At 42.2% G+C, this 20,288-nt stretch overlaps 1 protein-coding gene across 1 annotated transcript in view; it reads right to left on the bottom strand.

Moving 5' to 3' along the window:
• Positions 1–18,243, bottom strand: part of AMER3 (APC membrane recruitment protein 3) — a 41,057-nt gene extending 22,814 nt beyond the window's left edge. Inside the window, exons 1-2 of the mRNA XM_021555802.3 lie at positions 18,065–18,243; positions 8,279–11,311 (exon numbers count right to left, since the gene is read on the bottom strand). Coding sequence (XP_021411477.3) covers positions 8,297–11,290 — 2,994 coding nt within the window. The 5' untranslated portion in view covers positions 11,291–11,311; positions 18,065–18,243 and the 3' untranslated portion in view covers positions 8,279–8,296. The remainder of the gene's footprint in view (positions 1–8,278; positions 11,312–18,064) is intronic.
• Positions 18,244–20,288: the final 2,045 nt, after the last annotated feature.

The following is a 20,288-nucleotide window of genomic DNA, read 5'->3' as shown; positions in this document are numbered from 1 at the left end:
GCAGTAGAGAGAAATCTTCCTTTTAAGTGTCTGTTCATATATTTATATCTATAAAATCTCATAACACTTTCATCATTCTATCATTCACATTATATGACCCTCATCAACAAATGTCATCCTTAAATTAACCTCATCCATTCTTAATTTATGTTTAAAGGATTGCATTCAGTCAATCACAGTTTAACTCTCATGTCCTTTAATAAACACTGGGAAATGGGAAAACTGACATTCCTTTTTCTAGCAGAAAAAATATTAATTAGTTATAGTACATTATTTTAATGTAAAACAGCTTTTGAATTTTGGAAAAAAAAAGCCAAGGGCATTTTTAAATTTGTAAGTATTATTCAAAATTGTACAGATTATAGTTGAGAGTACTTTTGAGAGCTGAGATGATTCAAGTACTATCTTATTACTGATTGACGCTTTAAGAAATCTAGCCAAAAAAAGTGCCTCACATTGCAACCCTGCTGTTTCCTGGCATCCTTTTGCTATCTCAGTAGCAAACCACTTCCAAAGAAATAATCACTCTTGCAATCCCACCTAACCAACATTGCCCTGATCTGATGGACTCACTATAAAAACACACAGTTGTTATTTGGGAAGTAACAAACATGGGGGTTTTGCAGGATGTATTTTTGGGGTGGTTAGACCACTATCTTAATTATAAATGGGTTTCAGGGAGTTGGTTGCTATAGCAACAGTCTATTTAGTGCTTTTTTTTTCAGAATGAAACCCTACTTGTCTGTATGTTCAAGGGAAGACAGAATGGCTAAGGAAATAAAATTGAGCTTTTATTTCTCCAAGAGCCATAAATTGCAGCATCCTCTATTTAAAGTACACAGATGGAAGCGCTGCTCCTTTTCCTCAGTGTTTTTTTTGTTTGGTTTTTTTTTTTTTTTCTGCTGAGAAGCCCCATTTGATGCTTGAGTAAAATACAACCTTTCCTTATTTCAGAAATGCAACTGCACTAGGGTTAATTAAGGCTACCACCCAATCAGATTTTTCCTAAAAGTGCAGCTAAAAGCAGAGGGCACAATCTCTTTGAAAAGCTGGAGCTGTGAAAATTTCTGATGCACTCTTGTGCCTCATGTCTCCTGCTGCAAATCAGAGTCCCTCTCCATCTGACTGAAGTCAGATAACATTTCTCTTTCCATTGATTTCTCTGCAGCTCCCTGGCTGTGCATCACAGACCCAAAGCTACCTTGACTTGATTTTTTTCCCCTGTGTTGGCACTGACATGGAGAAATATAACAAAGGGGTTGGGGGTGTCAAAATTCTTTAATCCTTCCTGGCCATAGGTTGTGATCCTCCCATGTCCTTCAGTGACTGTCTGCACCTGTGCAGTATGAGCAAAGCACAGAGCCAAAATTCTGGGGAGTTAAGCAGAGCTTGGCTGGCATTTGCAGGATTTGCCTGAAAAGGGGTTTCCAGGCTCTTGAGGGTGGGGTGAATTTTCTGGTAGGGGTAATGAGCTGCCAGGAAGTGTCAGCTTCACAGGCATATGGGAAAAGGAAAAGAGTTTTGAAGTAGGTTCAGTCTCCAAGAGGGGGCAGAAGGAATTTAAAGCATGTGATAGGGAAGAGTTGAGCCTGTCTGAAGCAAGATAAATGGAAAGTTGTCATGGAAGGAAAAAGAAATAGATTTGGAATGTATTGCAGTTGATGAAGACTAGTGAAGAGGAGATGGAGAAAAACCCCTTCTTTGTTCTCCATAAGACAAAGAGGACCTTCCTTTTTATGGTTCTCCAGTAATCTTTCCTGTATCTTAACCTGTAGACCAACAGTTTCCCCTTGGATAATGTAATCACCCCAAGGTGGAGGATAGATGATTGTGGGAAGAGAGAAATTGCTGGCTCTCGTATCTTGATGTCATTTGTGCAGTTGTCATCCCTGGTTGACATTATTATTAAGTGCCACAAGATCTTTTAAGCTTTCCCTGAGCAGGCCTGCCACATGCATGTAGAGGGAAGCTCAGAATATTGCCTTACTCCACAGGAAAACCCCAGCACAGAGCACTTCTTTGTATCTCTCTCTCCCAAGCTCTATTTCTGCCCAAGAACTGTGAATATCTTTCTCACCTTCAAATGTAAAAAAGATGCAGTCTCCATTATTTGAGTGACAGAAGAAACTTGCCACACCAGATGTATATAGTCCAGTCTTCCTGGAAGAACTGACCAGTAGAAGAGTTTGCTTAAAAGAGGACAGCCTTCCATAATTCCCCTGATGGGGTATTGTGTTCATTTTGGGCATTTCATTACAACAGTGCAGGCTCCCAATGCTCCATTGCTCATTACAATGGTCTTTTATGTCTTTCACTGGGTGGTCCATTTTTTTGTTCTTAATTTAACCAGATTTTAAATTATCTGTTTGAGTTTGAGGTTTTGGGTTTTCTTGTTGTTGTTTTGGGGTTGGGTTTGTTTGTTTGGTGGGGTTTTTGGTTGGGTTTTTTTTTTTAGAAAAATACAGAAAATCTATTGATGCTGGGGAATTCTGTGCTTTTCATCTCTCTAAACTCTGTCTTCATTTACAGAGACCTCAGACTTAAGTACTGAGGCATGGATTCTGCCCTGAATCAAAGGGACAGTGCCTGTTTTAGGAATAAATAGATGTCAGAAAAGGAGAAAATTCAAAAGGAATATTTTTTTAAGTTTTGCAAAGCAAAACTGATAAGTATGGCACAGAAGACACAAGATTGTAAGAGGTGCCTTAAAGACATTAAACTATGAAAGGTTTATAACAGAAATTAAAAGGCTTTGAGGTTCCTATGCTTAAGGGCATTTGGAAAAGGGAGCATCAAACCCAGACACCCAGAAGGTGCCAAGGTCTAGATCAGACAGTGCTGGTTGCCAGAAGATAGGTGATTGATTATTTCAGGTTTCCAAATTCTCCATTTGCCCTGTTTCTGACACTCCTTTTCCAAATACATACTGCAGCCCATTGGGAGAGGTAGAATGCAGAGTTTTCTGGAGGCCTCTGTTTCTGCCCCTCAGCATTTTCTGATGGAGGAAATGGAACAAAATATTTTACACTTGAGATCCAAAAAGCTAAGGTTACCAGGCTCTTCGTCCTACTATTTTTTCACTTGCTGGCTTGTGAGCATAAATGCCATCAGATTCTTACAGCCCATTCTCAAGGTGAGGATCTCCTTTGCATTTGCTCCATGACTGTATTCCAGATCTCCTGTATGAAAGAAGCAGCCTGCTCTGGATACAAGGTTCTCACTTTCCCCTGCTTCCCATTCGTATGCCTTCCTGACCTGCAGTGAAGCAGGTTTTCTTCAGAATAGTAACTACTGATTCATTTAAACAAAAAGGGTGCAATTCCATAATTCTATAGTCCAAATCTGACTTGTATATTTGCACTGAAATGTCAGGCAAGACACTAAGCCACTGAATGAGCAGTTAGTGTGTTTGCACTCTGCCTTGACTTCTCCCCATTTCTCATACAGAGGCACTCTATCTTTCATATGTCCTGTCCCTCAGACCATGCTGCTGTTCTTTTTCTTTTTTCCCTCCATTGCTATCCCCTCAGAAATCTCAGATTCAAGGCTGAAGGAGACTGGGAGCCAACTTCTGCTCTCAGTTTTAAATCTGGGAATCATTGCCCTAGCTTCAAATTCATGCTGGTGCAGTGAACATGAGAATTTAGCTTTCTGCACTGTTGTCAACAGGGGGAAAATAGAGTCCCTATAAGGCTGTATCCATGGAAACCATCCTGCTGCAATAGCGAGTAAAGCAGCAAATCAATTTCTTCAGTTTTTAAATGAAACACATTATAGTGCATCTGGCATTTAAGAGATTATCCGTGCTGATAACAGTGTGGAAAAACCCTCCTCTAGCAAGTACACTGGCAAGAACGTTTCTTCCCCCTGATAGAATTCTGATTTTGGGAATGAGCATTGATGACAAAGTACCATTAAGACAGTGCAGTGAAACAGAGCTAAGTCCAGAAGCAACAGCATTTAATGAAGGAGAAAATTGTTTAATTTAGCATTTAGCCCAAGTATCTGGGCACATGGTGACTAACATTCAAGTGTATTAGCAGAGGCAGTGACCTGTCACCTCTGTCTCCCTGCTCTTTGTTTCCGTGGTACCACGAGTGACAAACACAACGTTTGTACCTTGTGATGCATTTGTCTGATCAGGAGTGTGTGTGTGCATGGCTGGTGGGCTGTCAGATGAGATTTCTATAGCCACTGCAACATGGTCTGGGTAACTGACTTAATACAGGTGTGTATTTCAGAGCCAGAGGCATTTCCAGTGCAGAAAATGTGCTGGCTGTCTCTGTGCTCTATTCTTGTTACATTTCATCATGTGCAGCTTGAGAGACCATCCCTTTACCATGCCATGGAGGGAGCATGGAAATAGGAGGATTTCTTACACCAGAGTTCAAAAGCTACCATACACTTTTCCTGCTGTGTGCATAGAGGTTCTACCTTTATTTTTCACCTGTTAAGGTATCTCTCTGACCATTTTGAGAAATAATACCCTACTTGAGCAGAAAACTGCCTATATGCAGATGAGACTTCATTCTGCTTTTCTGTTTTATCAAATCCAAATATTGCAGTCTGTCTTTGCTATGCCTATCAGATAGAGAAATTGTCTGCCAGGGAGAAATACAACCTTATTTAAGAGAGAGGGAGTGAGGCTGAGCCAGGAGGGAATAAAAAGCATTACAGGAATTGCCTAGACCGTGAGTAGCCCTTCAGTTGATGAGGATCAGATACACATTCCTCTGTCACTTTGCAGTGCCTAGGCTGTATTTTATCTGCTTCTGAATCTCAGCTCCTTGATAACAGCAATCACATATGCAATACTGTCTTCTTTTATCTACATCTGCTCTATCCTTTATATATTATATTATAGCAATCCCTGTTTGATTGACAGTTATGTATTTTTTTCTGACCTGAGGGCAAGCTTATTGCAATGCACTCCTTTCAGGGCTATCACTGAAACACATCCAAAATCTTCAACTGGTGCATAATGTGGCAGTTCAGCATTTGAATGAAATGAACACATATTGTTGGGGGCACAAGAGGTTTTGTTGCTCTGTCACATCTACCAGTTAATGGAAGATGCAGCTCAAACCCCATTAAGTGATAGAAATGGCTCAGTGGTCTGAAATGCTGCCATTTGCAGAGAGTGTTTTGTTCTACATGTGTCCAATAGCTATGACGTCCAGTGTTGTCTGTTTGGTCACTTCCAGGGGTTTTAAGAGGCAGGAAAAGATCTCCCAATACACTGCTTGAGGACTGTGCTTCCTTTCTGAAAATGAAGTTTCCTGATGAAAAACATATGGTTGAAAATCACAAATTTCTGCAGCTTTTTTTCTATGATCCATGAATGTACAGATCTAGGAATCCTCTCTGTATACAGGGGTTGGACTGTGTTCACTTTTAAGTCCAATAGATATTAGATATTGAAGAATTAAAATTATACTTTTAATTGCATTTTTTATCTGTAATTATCACTTTCTATATAAGCCCTCAATATTGCCATATGAGAAAGCCTGGAGTTCCTGGTGAGCTCAGACACAAGACATTTGCAGATTTCTCTCTAAAAGGCCAGGGAAAGGAGAACTGGAAGAGGAGCTGTGACTGACATTTCTTGTATCATTCTTCATCACAGTCCTGCGTCTGTGTTTGTCAGGGCAGCAAAGCCCAAAAGACCAGGCATGGCCCAGGGGAAACCTGCACAACTTTTGGAGCAGAGAGATTGGGCTTGTTTGTCACTGTGGGTCCTGGGATATGTTGAGATGGGCTGACAAAACCTGGAGATTTTAATGGCTTTTGATAAGGGCTTTTCCTCTGCCCTCCAACAAATGGCAAGAAAGGTGACTTTCTTCCCACCTCCTTCAGGTCAGACCTGGGAGTCCATGGCAGCCTCAGGGGCTGCATTTGTTCTGACAGAAGCCACCTCTGGATCTGTCACTTGTCTCACAGCTCCTAGGTGTGGCATTTTAGACCCTCTTTGTGTCTAAGCTCTCGCAGTTTGCACAGTCATGTCCAGCGTAGGAGTGTTTCCCAGGGCTGTCTGTCTCCATGGATTCAGAGGTGACACTGTGTTTGTACACTGCCTCTCCTGCTCTACCACCCCCACGACTGAGGCAAAGCTCCTGAGTCATCTTCACAAAGATTTAAAATTTCCGGCTAACCTGTAGGCCATCTGTTAATGTGGGCAGGCAAGAAAATATCACGTAGGAAAACTCAGTCACACACCAGTCTTTGTATCTGTCCCCACAGCCAGCTCCTTTAAATGACATTTTAACTATTGTCTAAATTATTTTTCCGTAAAAAAATTGCAACAAATGGCAACTTTGCCATTAAATATTCTCTTAAAATGAGCCCAGTCCTCAAAGTCACTTTATGAATATGAAAATCCCATCCATATTCTAAAATTTCATTTATTTTACTGTTTGACAAACCTTTATCAAAAGTCATCAGTTCCCTCTTGGAAAAAAATCTTGACTTGTCTTTTCTCTGAGACTCTGGTGGCAGCATGACCTGATCACATTCCTGCCATGGCAGGTATTATCAGTGCTGGCACGTGGTGGCACACAGCAGCTGCCACTTGATACAATGCAAAGAATGTGCCCCAGGTCCAGTAATGTCTACTTGTGTTATGTCTTGTGCAGTGTAAAGATACAGTCTGTTACCACTCCTGACAGTCACACAGCTCCCTTCTCAGTTTCTACCATTCCACTCCTCGAAATTATAATTCCTTTCCATTCCTAGTCTGCAAAGGCAGCAATATTCCTAGCAGTATCCTGTGGATTAATATTCACAGCAAAATAAAAATATCAGGCCAATGCATACATTGATCTGTTCTCCTAACCCCAAGCAGCTGTGTCTAGTCCTGGTTCCATACATATACTTGCTGTAAGCACAAACCTTGCCTCATCTGCACTCACTTTATAATTTCAGAAATATCTAAAAGAGATGAGTAGTTCTAAGGACTATGGTGTGTCCTTGGATGGCAAGTTCTGCTAAAAATTTTGGTGACACAACAAGGTGAGCTGCTAACCAGAAGAACCACCACAAATGCAGCACTGTTTACAACAAAAATGGAAAAATACCCACGATCACTTCTTTCAGTTGAGAAAGACCTAATTTACTGATGAACATATTATAACTAAACAATGTGTTTGTTAAGGATATGGAAGACTGACAGTCTCTGACCCTTAGCTTCACACAGACCCCTGAAAAATATCCCTCTCTGCAATGGGAGACTTGTTAGTGGGCAAGGTCATTTTCATAGCGACGTAAATAGAAATGAGGGTGGCTGAATCTACCCAGATTCGAAAATGGAAGGGTGTTCTTGCCTCATGCAGAGAGAAACTGTCCTTTTTTGTTTGTGCTGCTTGGGAAGCCTTTAGAGATGACCAGAAGCAGTCACACTGCTGTGAGCAGCAAGAACCAAAGAATCCCTGTATCCTTCTGTTCAGTAGTGAGCTGTTCCTTTATTCTCTGTCCTGGACCTTGCCTCCTCTTTGTCTTCCTCCTCCTCCAAAGGGGCCTTCTCAGAGGCCAAGGCTGGGCAGAGTCCAGCCAATCTGTCAGGTTTGGCAGGGCATATGACAGAGAATTTACCCAGGTTTCATACTTGTGTAACAAATTCCTCTCAGCAGCTGAAGGCCAGAGGATTTCTCAGCTGGCACAGAGTTAGAACTCGGTACAGATAGTGCCTGCTCTGGCCTAAAGCCTCGTGTGACAGGCAAACCTGAACCAGCACAATCGCTGCGTGCTCCACCAGCTGCTTCTGATCTGCAGCAAAGGTGTTTCTTACCCCTCTTACAGGGCAGGTTCTGACTCTCCTGAGGCTATGTGAGTGTGGCTGAAGGACTTTCAAATGCTTGAGGTGCAGCACAGACCCTGTAATCCCTCTCTTGAAAAGCTTGTCAAGCCCTGCATGTGGAGAATGCCTTGGCTTCAGCTCTTGCTCTGCCACAGCACAGTTTGGCCAGAGACAAGCTGCACCTTCTGAAGAAACAGTTCATGTTTGGAAGAAGGAGGAGCATCCTTTTGGTGCACTTAGGAGCACCAGCACAGCGCTGTGGCCTTTTCCTTGTGCTTGAGAGCACACCACATGTGTGCACCTGCAGGACAGGGCACATCTGCCCTGTGATTTCACACTGCAGATCCCTGGCTTTCTCGTGTGACCCCCTGCATAAATGACAGATCCTCAATGCCTCAGCCTCCACTGCTGTTAAATGTCCCTCTGTGAAAATGGAACAGATTGAATTGTTTCACATTTAATTTCACCCTTCCCCTAAGCACTCACCTTCTCCATGCGGGTGTGTCACTGGTGGTTCCTGGCTGTCAAAGCTGTATCCCGAGCCACTGCCTCTAGGAGAGGGGACAGAGCAGTCCCTGCAGCCAGGCCATGGCAGGGGTTCTCTGCACAGTTCCAGGGTCCTGGGCTGCACTGCTTGGCCTCCTCAGGCTGCAGAGGGTCAGACAGACAGACAGCCGTGCTGTGTGAGCCCTGTGAGAAGGTACCAGCTATGTCTGGGCAGACAGAGTTAAAGAGAGGTAAAAATGTTGGTCTACTAAGAGATGTCTCAGGGCTAGAGTCACTTGGACTGAGACCAAAGTCCTTTAAATAGGAGAGTGCTTGATTATTCAGCTGGGCATATTCAAAATTGATCTTGCTTTGAGTAACCTCATCTAGGATTTTTGCTCTGCTTTTCTGATCTTCAGAGCAAATTTGCTCCCCATTTGGCTTCAAATGATACAGACTGCTAGACTGGAAACTTGTCTCATAGTTGTATTGGTTTGTGCTAGGAATGAGGGGATATTCTGGAATTTGAGCAATGCAGCTGCATTCATTGTGCAGCAATAACTTGTTTTTGTACTGAGACATCTTATGAATGATACTGTTCATTTCATTCCCAATGTATTTGTCTTCCAGGTGCTTGTTTTCATAGCTGATTTTTAATGATGCCACCTGTGTTACACAGTGCTCTAAGAGCTGCACTATGTTAGTGCTGCTCTCTGTTGGTGTGGGGCTCATGTAGCTCTGGAAGTGATTGAGGGTTAGAGGCTGCGCTGGTTTGTCACAGGAAATAGAGTGATACATTAGTTTATTTCTGTCTTCCCTCTCAAGGGGATCTCGGAGTGAGGTCGCAGCAGTCTTGTAGGAGTAACATGATTCTACTTCCTGATTATCATCTAATGAAGGATTTTCAGAGCTTTGGGAGCCACTGTCTCTGTTCAGCTTTTCTGGCACTGGGTTTTTATCTCGGGCTGTCTCACATCCCAGGGAAACTGCTACCTTCTCATTTTCAGTTGAAGATGTCTGCAGATTGTCTCTGTTAGCCTGTGATTGTGGTGCATAACTTGATGATCTGGTGGTTTCCACAGTCCCGGGCACTGTAGATAAGTCCGTGTGGTGACTCCCTTCTCTTCCTTGGAAATCCAGATCAGATGAGTCCAGGTTGTCGTCTCTTCCAGCAATGTTTACTGAAGAGGCCTGGGTTGCACGTTTGCTTTGCTCCAACGGCATATATACCTTAAATGTATTAGATTCACCCTTGCCTGGTGCCTCCTGCTGAGCTTCTGTGCTCCCTTTCTGCTCTGGACTGTGACTGGACAGGATCAATGAATCATTAGATTTTTCTGGCTGTGGTTGAGGACTCTGAAGGGAGTCAGGGGAGGGGATGAGTCCCGAGTGTTTTCGTAGCCAGTTTATTATCCCCATGGTCAGTGAAAGCTCAGTATCACAGAGCTTTAGCAAACATTCTTTGCCTTTCCATGTGCTGTGAAAAAAACCCTGGCTAATGATGTCTAGAGTTGGTTGAGAAGCCATGTTCTCCTCAGCTCCAACATGAAAGCTGTAAATGGACAAAGGGATTTCAATGGCTTGCTCTGAAACACTTTCAGAGGCACACAAGTCATCATCAAGGATAGGGTTTACTTTGACTTCATTTGGGTCATAGAAGAGCTCATAAAGGGCATCTCCACTGTAGCTGTCTCTTGGAAATCTACCTGGGACACCAGGGGTCTGAGCTTCCTTCAGTTCATCATCTTGTCCAGGAGAGAATGAATCATAGTAGCCTTCATCACTCGTGGATGTGGATTCCTGGTTTTCACTTTTCGGTGTTTCTGTTTCTGTGGAGCTGGCTTTGGAATTGTCACCTTCTTTATCAGGTGACACTTGGGGGTCTGTGACCAGTACAGCAGCCTGACTTCTATCCTTTTCTGTGTCAGAGCCAGGTATCTTCAGTAACTTCTTTTCAAAGAGAGCACTCTGATGCAGCCTTACTGATTTGTTGATGTTGTCCCAAAACTTTGCAAATTCCACTGTCTCATTCTGGCCAGGAGAGGCCAGCTGCTCCACCCCACCTTGGAAGGAGCCCATGCCAGAGCTGTCTTTGTGCTTGCTTCGCCTCAGCAGAAGGTCTTTGCTGTTCTCCAGCTCCAGGTGAGCAGAGCTCTCATCAGCAAAGATTTCCCCACAGCCAGTGAGGGAGTCGAAGCTCTTCAGGGAGGCAACATCTTCACACAGGGCATTGCAGTAGTCGTAGGAGGAGTCAGACTGCAGTTCACTGTCTGAGCAGTCCTGTGACAAGCAATCAGCTGCACAAGTTTCTCCAGTTTTGAAAAGATACTTTGCTAGACGTCCAGATAACTCACTCTTGCAGCCTGGAGAGGCTAGGTTTTTGTCCTTCTCCACCAGAAATGAGAAGCTGTCTGGTTTATTTTTTCTTATATGAAATATATCTCTGAGCCCTTTCTTAGATCTCTTGAGGGAAATCCTCTTCCTGGGAATAGTTTTTGCAACAGCTGGTACAAAAGGCATCTGTGGCACAAAGTTCCTGTAATCGATCATCTGACTGCTGCACGCAGACTGGCTGGGGCTGACCACACACTCCTTCTTACTGCTGGAGCTGGACATCCCTGAAAAGCTGATGCTATTGACAAGTCGGCCCTTGCCCTTCCCAACAAAGCCCTCCTCACAAGCCCTGCTGCTGGGGCTGCAGTTCTCTGCTTTGTCCACCTCAGCAACGCAGTCATGGGTTTTACTCTTCCTTACAAGCTTGTAGGAGGAGCCAGATGATTTTTCCAGGTTGTGACCACCAGCCCCGTTCCTTGCTGCTCTGGTAGAAAATCTGTAGTTCTTGTGTGTGGCCAAACATGCCAGCTGGACTTCAGCCACACTTTGGTTTCCCTCCAGAGCTGCCTTTTTGTCTCTGCCCATCTCATCTTTGTTGGTAGGAGCTGCATGTACTGGTGGCACTTTCTCATGTTGCACACTGGATTTTATGAAGGTCTTTCCTCTCTTGAGCTCCATACTGCTTCCTCACATCTGTTTCTGTAAAGAAAACAGCAGAACACAACTATTGTGAGGTTGGTAGGTAGTGCTTGCAAATTTTGAATGCAAATGGAGAACAAAAGAAGGGACATTAGGCATTATAAAATTGAGCTTCTCTGCCATCAGATATTTCCATCAATGAGTCATGGTACTGCATGAGAAACAGATTGAGTGAAACTAAGGGTGTGTTGGCTTGAAGATTCAACATGGAGAAAACAGTGCACATTATGTGTTGGTAGTTGAGGCTCAGGGAATATTTTGTCTATTAGAAATAAACAGATTTGCATTGAGGATTTTGACTTCAGGATGGCTTTTAACAAGGTAAAAGTCTTGTTCTGAAGGTAGAAGAGGCATCAATGAAAAGCAATGCCTGAGAAACTTAACATGCAAATGTGTGTATCAGGTAGGCAGAAGTTCTTAGAAGAGGACAAAAATCTTAAGCTGGGAAATCTCCTGAGAAAACAGATCAAACTTTTGATACACAACACTTACTTTATATTAAAATAATCCTTATCTGTGAATAGAAAACCCATAAACCTTGGTACTACGCTGGAAACATGCAGAGACTGAATTACTGATTTTGCTCCCCTCTGAGTATAATATATCATTTTCTACACTGCTATTTTTATTGTCAAAAATCAAAAATGCCACATTGAAAATCATTGTTAGTCATGACAAAAGTGTCATCTCCAATTTATGAAGACCAGTGTAACACACAGAGACACTGCCATATTGAGTCTGCACTATGCATTGATTAGCTATTTCTAAAAATACTCTAGTATCTGTATCAATGCCAGTTCCAGGCTCTGCCTATATAGTTTAGTATTGAACCTGTTTTATGTTTTCATAAATCTAAGTAGTCATTAATTATTTTAGCCATGTCCCTTCCAGTTTTCTTTTTTCCAGTTCTTTTGTAGAAAAATCTGATCCTTTCCTGTCATGCATCAACTTGAATATTGAGTAAGTCAATGGATTTCATAAAGGTAGGTCAGGGATGAAGCAAGAACTGCCTAAAAGCTGTTGGACCAACCAAAGTTTTACTTGATGGGAAACAGCAGAATAACTCCAACTCCTGTTCTTGAAAGAACATGCTTGGATCTCTCCTATATGAAACCTCATTTAATGATTTATCTTGTTTTGAATTGGTTAGATATAACTAAACAACTGGAGTCACTGAACAGAAGATTTTAAATTCAGCACCAAGCCTAGGCTTTGTACTCCTAAAATAGAACCTAAAACAGTCTTCAGGCTATTGTGAACTGTAACAGCTGTCTGTAGCCTCCAGAAGCTTTCCAGTTGCCAGGCCTTGCTGGAACAGCCACACTCTGACCATCACCTCACAAGCTGCAGGACTGTCTATTTGGGACCACTTCTCCAGCAGGCAGGTCACTGACAGCGCCCTTCTTCTAGAAGCTGCAAGCTAAAAGGTGATTAGCAATATTTACAAATAAATGTAGGTCAGTGACAAAAGGTAGAGAACATAAGGGCAAAGTGTGAATATTTGACATGTGTTGGAAACATGGTGGGTAGTGATAGATGGGCGTCTATTATTGTGATTAAGATGTTGGCACATTCATTTCTACTTGGCACTCCTTGTGAGCGTTACAGAACATTCTTAATGAAAGCCAGTAAACATTTTACTACCCTGTCAGCTATCTGGAGTTCACTGATGCTGTGGGAAACTTGTTTTGCATATTTAGAAATAGGTCACTGGGACACGATTACACTCCTCTTCTGAAAAGCAAGGTGTGATCGACAAGCAATTCAGAACTCCAGCAGGGTTGTGAAAACAATCAGAAAAAGCTGATGCAAGACCAGCTATTAATGTCCCAGAAACAGTGTCTGACACCTCGGTCCTTTGCAAGTGCAGAAATAGGTACTGTGTCCCTGTGTCCCTGATGCTGCCAAGAAGCTCCTCAGAGGTCTGTGACATTGGCAAGTACCAGCCTTACAACAATGTTATGTAAGACTCTTTGAAGTCCTGTAGCTTTTTCTGCCCATTCTGAGTATTGAGCAAAGGTCACTTTTGTGGGATATTGCATACTTGGGAACTTTTCCACAGATGCATTAAAAAGGCTTTGGGGGATGGATTTATTTACTGTCAAGTATGCAATATAGTAAAGCTAAGAATTTAGGATGAAATTAGGTAATCTTTGGAATAAAGTAAAGTTTGGTCTGAATTGTATCTCCCTGATAAGAAACGCAATGGAGGACCAGTTTGATAACTGGGTCTAGAAACTTCAAGGTTTGTTCTGTCTTTTTTTTTTTTTTTTTTTTTTTTAATAGATTAGATGAGCAGTTTTATCTTGAAGCCAAAATGGCCAAAGTAACATATTTACTGAGAATATCTGTAGCATAATAATGTAAGATACACTGATGGTAGCTGATGCTGCCTTTTCAGTTTCTTCTGATGAGGAAAAAAGTGTTAGCTGTTGTTTTGGTTTTGTGGGGATTTTGTAGTTTGGTTTGTTTGGTTTGGTTTTGGTTTTGTTTTTAATCTACAATATATATATCTAATCACTAAATTTGTATTCTAATTATTTAATGTTACTATTTATTCCCATATATTCTATTTCTAATACTCCCTCAGGATTCATGCCAGACTTATATCTAGTTCATTGTGCCATCCTGCTTATTCTAAGACTGTCATATCTTTGTAAAACTTCCCCATTAAAAATGTTATTTAAAATGAACAGAGGAAAGGGAGGACCTCCTCAGTCAACTCTTTGAGGGCTCCTCAGGACAAACTACCAGAGTCTGCAGATTTTTTAAAACATTCTTCTTAGATGCTGTTTTGAAACTTCCCATAATCTGAGTTCCTTTTCATACTCAGGTGATGTAAACTGTCAATGTACTTCTTTCCAAAAATAGACCAGAAATATTTATGTGATTATTCTGTCTTTCTATATCTATTAATACTTTTAGCCCTTTTTGTTGGAATGAAATATACCATGATACCTTTTTTTTTTTTTTTTTTTGGTCTCTGCTGGGACACAAGTTCTATTTCTAACCCCAGAAGCAGTACCAGTGAAGTAAGGAACAGGCTAAAGTGCTGTAAAGGAAAGTTACCCTCCAGTAGTTACATAAAGCTAAATCAAAATTCTATGAAAAATTATTACAGACATTTAAAACATAGTACATTTTTATAGGATTTCTTGACCCATGCACTCAGCCTGTCTTTGTTTCTTTTCAGGATATCACTTTTTCCACAGGGATAAAAAATATATGAGGGCCTGATTTCCATCTTTGTAAAGGAAATACAACTTGCAATTAAAAGTCACTGTAAAGAACAGAAACCAGTGGAAACTAGCAGTCAGTGTACTGAGAGTCTCAATGTTTTCTTCATTAATAACAAAATGGTTTTTTACTATCTGCAAAATTGCTTATGGAATGTGTATAAATAGAAGACATCCTCAAATCTTGCACTGGGCTATAGTTTAGTTGCCTTTTACAAGAAGATTGGGTACAGCAGCAGCACTGAGGCTTCCCATCCACAGTTAACAGTACTTTTTATCTGGCTTGATCAGATCAGCTACTCACTTTTAGGATTTCACAGGTGTCTAAGCAAGCAATTAGACATGGATTTGAGGCTGATACCAAATGGTAGTAAAGTTTTCTCTTAAATTTGGATAATATTGCTCATAAAATGCAGAGTTGCTTCATGCTCAAACGTATACCATCTGTGCAGGGTGTGTCACAGCCTTTTCAGAAAATCAGGAGGTTTTACTGCATCTGTGATTCATCTGAAAGTAAATTAAAGTTTTAGAATGGAAAGATGAACACATTCCTGTGGGCTGAGGAGACTTGATTTTAGGACAATCAAAGCAATTGCTTCTGGATCTGGGTTATGAGGACCTTAGCAAGACTCAGGTAACTGTTCTGGCTAATAAGAGCCATATTCAGATGGCCTAAATCATCCCTAAGGCCAACATACAAGGACCAAAGAGGAGTGCAATGGAGCCAGATATTCATTAGGAAAATGGGTGGAGGCAGGATTTAAACTGTGCAGATGTTGCTTCTGTCATGTCAGTCAAAGAGAAGGGTCACATTTGCCTCTGCCCATGGCCCCAGCACTTTCTGCCAGCCAACTACAAGTTTCCCTCTGTGGGAGAATGTGAGAGAGCCTTACTATGGGTTTTTGGCTGGGTCAAAGTTGTATCTTTCTAGTTTATAACTCAGCAGAAAGGTTTGTTTAGGCCATCTTCAAAGAAAAGGTAAAACATCAGTCCTTTTGCATGTAATTCTAGGAATACCATTCTACTGGGAAATAGAGGTAACTGTTTCAGTGAGGTTGTATGTATAGAAATAATACTATTACAAAGAGGAAATTTAGATAAAGTCTCCAGCTTTGGCAAGTTTGGCTCAAAATAATTTTGCTCAAGTAGGAAAAAATGTAATTGAGGTTCATTTATTTCAAAATCTTACCAGCTATCCAGTTTGGACTTCTCTTACTTGCTTGTTTGATGTGTAATTTATATATAATCATCTCTCTTGGAGATAGAAATAGGTTAAATTCAGAATGTAGTGATTTTGAAGGGGAGATAGGAGGGTCCTTTCTTTACATTTAGATTACTCTTACAATTGGCAAATTGTGGTGCCATGCTGTCTCTTGCTAAGCAGAGTTCTGCATATCACTTGGCACCTGAATTTCACCTGCCTCCAAGCATTTTCCTTTTATTAAATAAAAAGTTGATAAACATTGAATAGTCTTTCAGGCTTTTTAATTAAAAAATAAGGAACAACGTCTCTTTGTACTGCTTTTATGTTTTCAGATACAAGTTTGGAGTGAGTCCAAAATTCCTTTTCCACAAGTGGCTTCATCCCAGTCATACCTAAGATGCTGAGTATCAGAGGTACCTTTGAAAATGTTACCCTGCTTTTTAATCAGAAATTATAGCATAATTAAATTTCCTGAAAGCATCGCTCTGGTTTGGGTATATGGACATGCATTAAGATTCAGAGCCATGCCTTTTAAGATTAAATTTTTTAAAAAATATTTCTTGATAAACGATGTAATGGGAAAGGGGGGAAGAACAGAGCACTCTGGGAGGCTCTCCCGATTCTTAACCTCAGGAGGATTTTTACTGGCCACCAATTAGAAGTCCTAAAATGCACAAAACAAGCAAGCATGAGGTGGTGAAAGCCACAGCTACTTTTAAAGTCAGTGAACAACACTAATTTTAATCTTTCTTATCTAATCAATTAGCAGTGCATAAGGAACAGCTGGTGCTCCCAGTAAAGTGTGTAGTGGGAGGGAGATTTTTGGAATAAGACTGTTTATTTACAGGGAAAAATATTAACTCTCTATCTGAGAAGATGAAAGTGAATAATGGGAATACTTACTAATAATCATGAACATATATTCCATTCTGTTAATTTGATTTTTAATTGTGAAGCAGAATACGGCTTCCTTGCCAGAGGGTAGTGATATTCTCACTGCAGTTATTGTAACACTGTTTCTAGCAAGCAAATAAACGTAACAGCTCTTTTGGTAAAAAGCAAAGAGGATTTTAAAGCAGGGCTCATCTTCTCCCTTAAACTGATTACCCTGCTGCCATCTCATCTCCATTAGAAAGCAGAAAAGAAGAGGGTGGAAAGGATGGAGGATGTAATCAGGGACAGTCGTGATTCAGGAAGCAGCAGAATGTTTATTTTTAAAGGCGCCTGTGTGACACACAAACCTGCATTGAGATCATGCCTCTCTTTAGGAATACTCCTCTCATCATCCTTAGTGGCTGTATCTTATCATGCCCCTTAATCATTTGTCTCTCTCGGGTAACCCAGGATGCCCAATTATTTGCATGTACATTTAGGTCAGGCAATGGCTTTCTCATGAAGAACCAGCAAAAAGCATATTGGTGTGTTTTTAATTCAATCCTCATTCCACTGAGCACACAAAGTAAAATCTTACACTCCCCAGCAGGATACTAGAAAGATGTGTAGTTAAATGCTTAATCTTATTAGCAATGTGCTATAGGGAAGCCTGAACCTCCTTTTAAGCCCTGACAACTGTTTTGTGGAGCTCAGGATTTTTCATAGTAAAATTAACCACGTTTCTACTCCTAGCTCACTGTCCTGCTGTGTGCTGACAGGAGGGATCCCTGGCAGCACAGCAACACCCAGTGCTTCCCCAGCCCCATCTGGGATGCTCACAGCATCCCCCAGCCCCATCTGGGACACCCACAGCATCCCCAGCCACGCATGGGGTGTGTGGCAGGGCAGAAGGAGGCTGAGCCCATGACAAAAGGAGGCTCTTTCTCTGACAAAACCTCTGCACCCCTCTCTCAGTTTTCTACTGTACCTGAGGCTGAAAGAAACGTAACTGGCTTGAAATGTTCCGATTACATCATGTAAAAGGGCAGCTTTAACTCCTGCGCAGGGAGCTTTCAAATCGTCGCTGCACTGCTAAGAGAAGGCAGCAGAGCAGAAATCTCCACTGCATACCTGAGAAGGAAACAGGGCTTTTTTTCTTGCCCTGACCCAGCAGCCTGTTGGTACCAGACAGCAAAGTGTTAACACTGACAGCTTTGGCTCTCCTCAGTAATTTATTGCTTTAAAAGGAGATGGGATGTTCATTTTTATAAACGCAGGCACAGACTTGCCATATGTATGGAAAAAGAAGTAAAAAGCAATGCTTCAAAAACAAGCAGTCATTCCAAAATAATACTCACTCAGAGTCGCTGTGTCAGAGCAAAAGAAATGCCATTGCAATTGCACAGAGCAAACGAGGCAGATCACAAAAATCCTACTCACCATGTTTTATCACTGAGCAGAAATCCTCTGTCTCCTAGCCTTGCTCCTGAAGCTGGTCTTTATCCAGGCACTCCTGTGATGCTTTACAGATTCTGAGGGGCTGGACCACTGCTGCTCTCCAGTGTTACTCTCCACCCCCTGTCTTTTCCTCCTCCTTCTTCCTTCATCCCCACCCCCTCATTCCTCCAGCTTGTAGCTTTTTCGTACCTAACATAGATTCTAAGCTTCCACATGGAGCTTGATATAGGAAAGATTCTTATTTCAGCCATCTGCTCGATGCCACAGAAATGCCTCCTTTGCTTTAGGAATAAAAGCAAGGAGGTGAGCTCGGGAGTTTCTGAGCCAGCATTTTGGTTCCTCTCTATATAACTGCTTATTAAAGAGAGAGGAATACATCTGAATTAATTTCATTTCTCACATGTTCTTTTGTTTCAGACTAGGATTCAGGAAAAGTGATCTGAATGTGTTTTGGTTAGTGTGATGCTTCACTGGCAGTGTATGCAGGCTATTGGACTGTGCCACCCTTTGTAGAGCTTGAGTGAAAGCTGAAATTAGAAGGGATTTCATGTGGAAACAAAGTGGTGTGAGGGGAAAGAGTGACTATTTCAGCTGCCCAAGGCTGGAGTGCCTGTTGTTAGCCTCATTCTGCCTTCAACAAAAATCATTTACCAAATTCTCCTTTCAGTCTAACTTCTGCTTCAGTGTGCAGCAATGGCAAGATCTGATGTTACAACATCATTCTCTGTTATATAGATGAGTTTACTACCATCACAAACACCAGGGCTCTAATTTCACAGAAGTGTAAAGCTGGTATCTTTCCCCCAGCCCTCTCCACTTGAAGGGCTCCCAATCTGATCATACCTTGATTGTCCCATTGATTCCTATCGAAGTCCTTTACATCAGCCTCTCCAGGCCTCCTGCTTGTTGAAACACCTCTGCTGGGGGCATAATAGGAGCCTCTTAAAAGCCAGAGTGGATGCCATGAAGCAGTGGCTTAATCCACTTCAGCAGCTCTCCTGTGAGTTTAGAGCTGCACTCAGGATAACGCGGCAGTCGTTGAGGACTGGTGTCTGCAGGGGAGCTGCCCTCCTGATGCAGGGGCTTCTTCACAGCTGCTCTAGGGCAGCAAACAGGCAGCTCTTGGATGGCTGAAACACACAAGTCCAATCCCTGGAGGCATTCAGAAAATCTCCAGCTCTGCATGAATACGAGCATTCCCTCGCAACTGGAGCAGGTGCATCAGTCAGAGAGCTAATCTCTACTGTCCCCACATCACAGCAGAAAGGGAACAAAAGCCTCAACCTGCTCCCTGTTCTCATCTTCCTTTTCATTGTGTGCTTTTGCTGAATCTTGGAGAGAGGGGAGAAAAGGAGCTTGAACTTTTGTGCTGTCTAAGCTTCTAAAGCTGGAAAATCAGCCTGTTAACTTTAAAGCCTGCAAAACAGAGTGCTCCTGCTCTGAATGTCAGAACCACTCAGGTGTCCCTGATGGTGGAGATGGGAAAATTTCATCTTGGGGAAAACCCCTGGGTTAAATCTAACCCACAACATGTAGAAAGCCTTTGTGTGACTTTACCAAGAGACTGGCGGGAGGAAAGAACAGGTTGTGGGTGAATCCTAGTAGTTCTGGCAAGTAGATTAAGAACAATCATGAGAAGAAACACCTTAATTAGAAATAGATTTGGTGGGTTTTATTCTGCATGAGATATTAATTTTAATATAGAAGGAAGCCTTTCTTCATGAGTGATATATGAAGCCACCAAATTTTCAGGTGGCACTTCATTGCTCTGCAGTGATGTAGCTTTTGAGTGCCTCCCCTTTGTTTTGGAAAGAGGAGGCCTATATGAGGCTGAAGTCCTTCTTACAAGCCAAGTAACACCAAAGCTTGTTAGAAGCGCTTACAGACATGAGAATCAATCAGAGGTCACAGCTGTCACCTGTGCCCAGGTGGCCAAGAAGGCCAATGGCAACCTGGCTTTTATCAGCACTAGTGGGGCTAGCAGGACCAGGGCAGTGACCATCCCTCTGTGCTGGGCACTGGTGGGGCCAAGCTCAAGTACTGGTGTTGGGCCCCTCACCTCAATGGTGAGAGGCTGGTGTGTGTGCAGAGAGGAGAATGGAGCCGAGGAAAGGGCTGGAGCACAAGTCTGATGAGGAGCAGCTGAGGGAGCTGGGGGCGTTTAAGCTGCAGAAAAGGGGGCTATGGAAAATCTTCTCACTCTCTA

The sequence above is a fragment of the Lonchura striata genome, chromosome 9 (genome assembly GCF_050655825.1).
Source record: "Lonchura striata isolate lonStrDom1 chromosome 9, ASM5065582v1, whole genome shotgun sequence".
Taxonomy (NCBI): Eukaryota; Metazoa; Chordata; class Aves; order Passeriformes; family Estrildidae; genus Lonchura; species Lonchura striata.
This window is presented reverse-complemented; position numbering and strand designations above follow the sequence as displayed.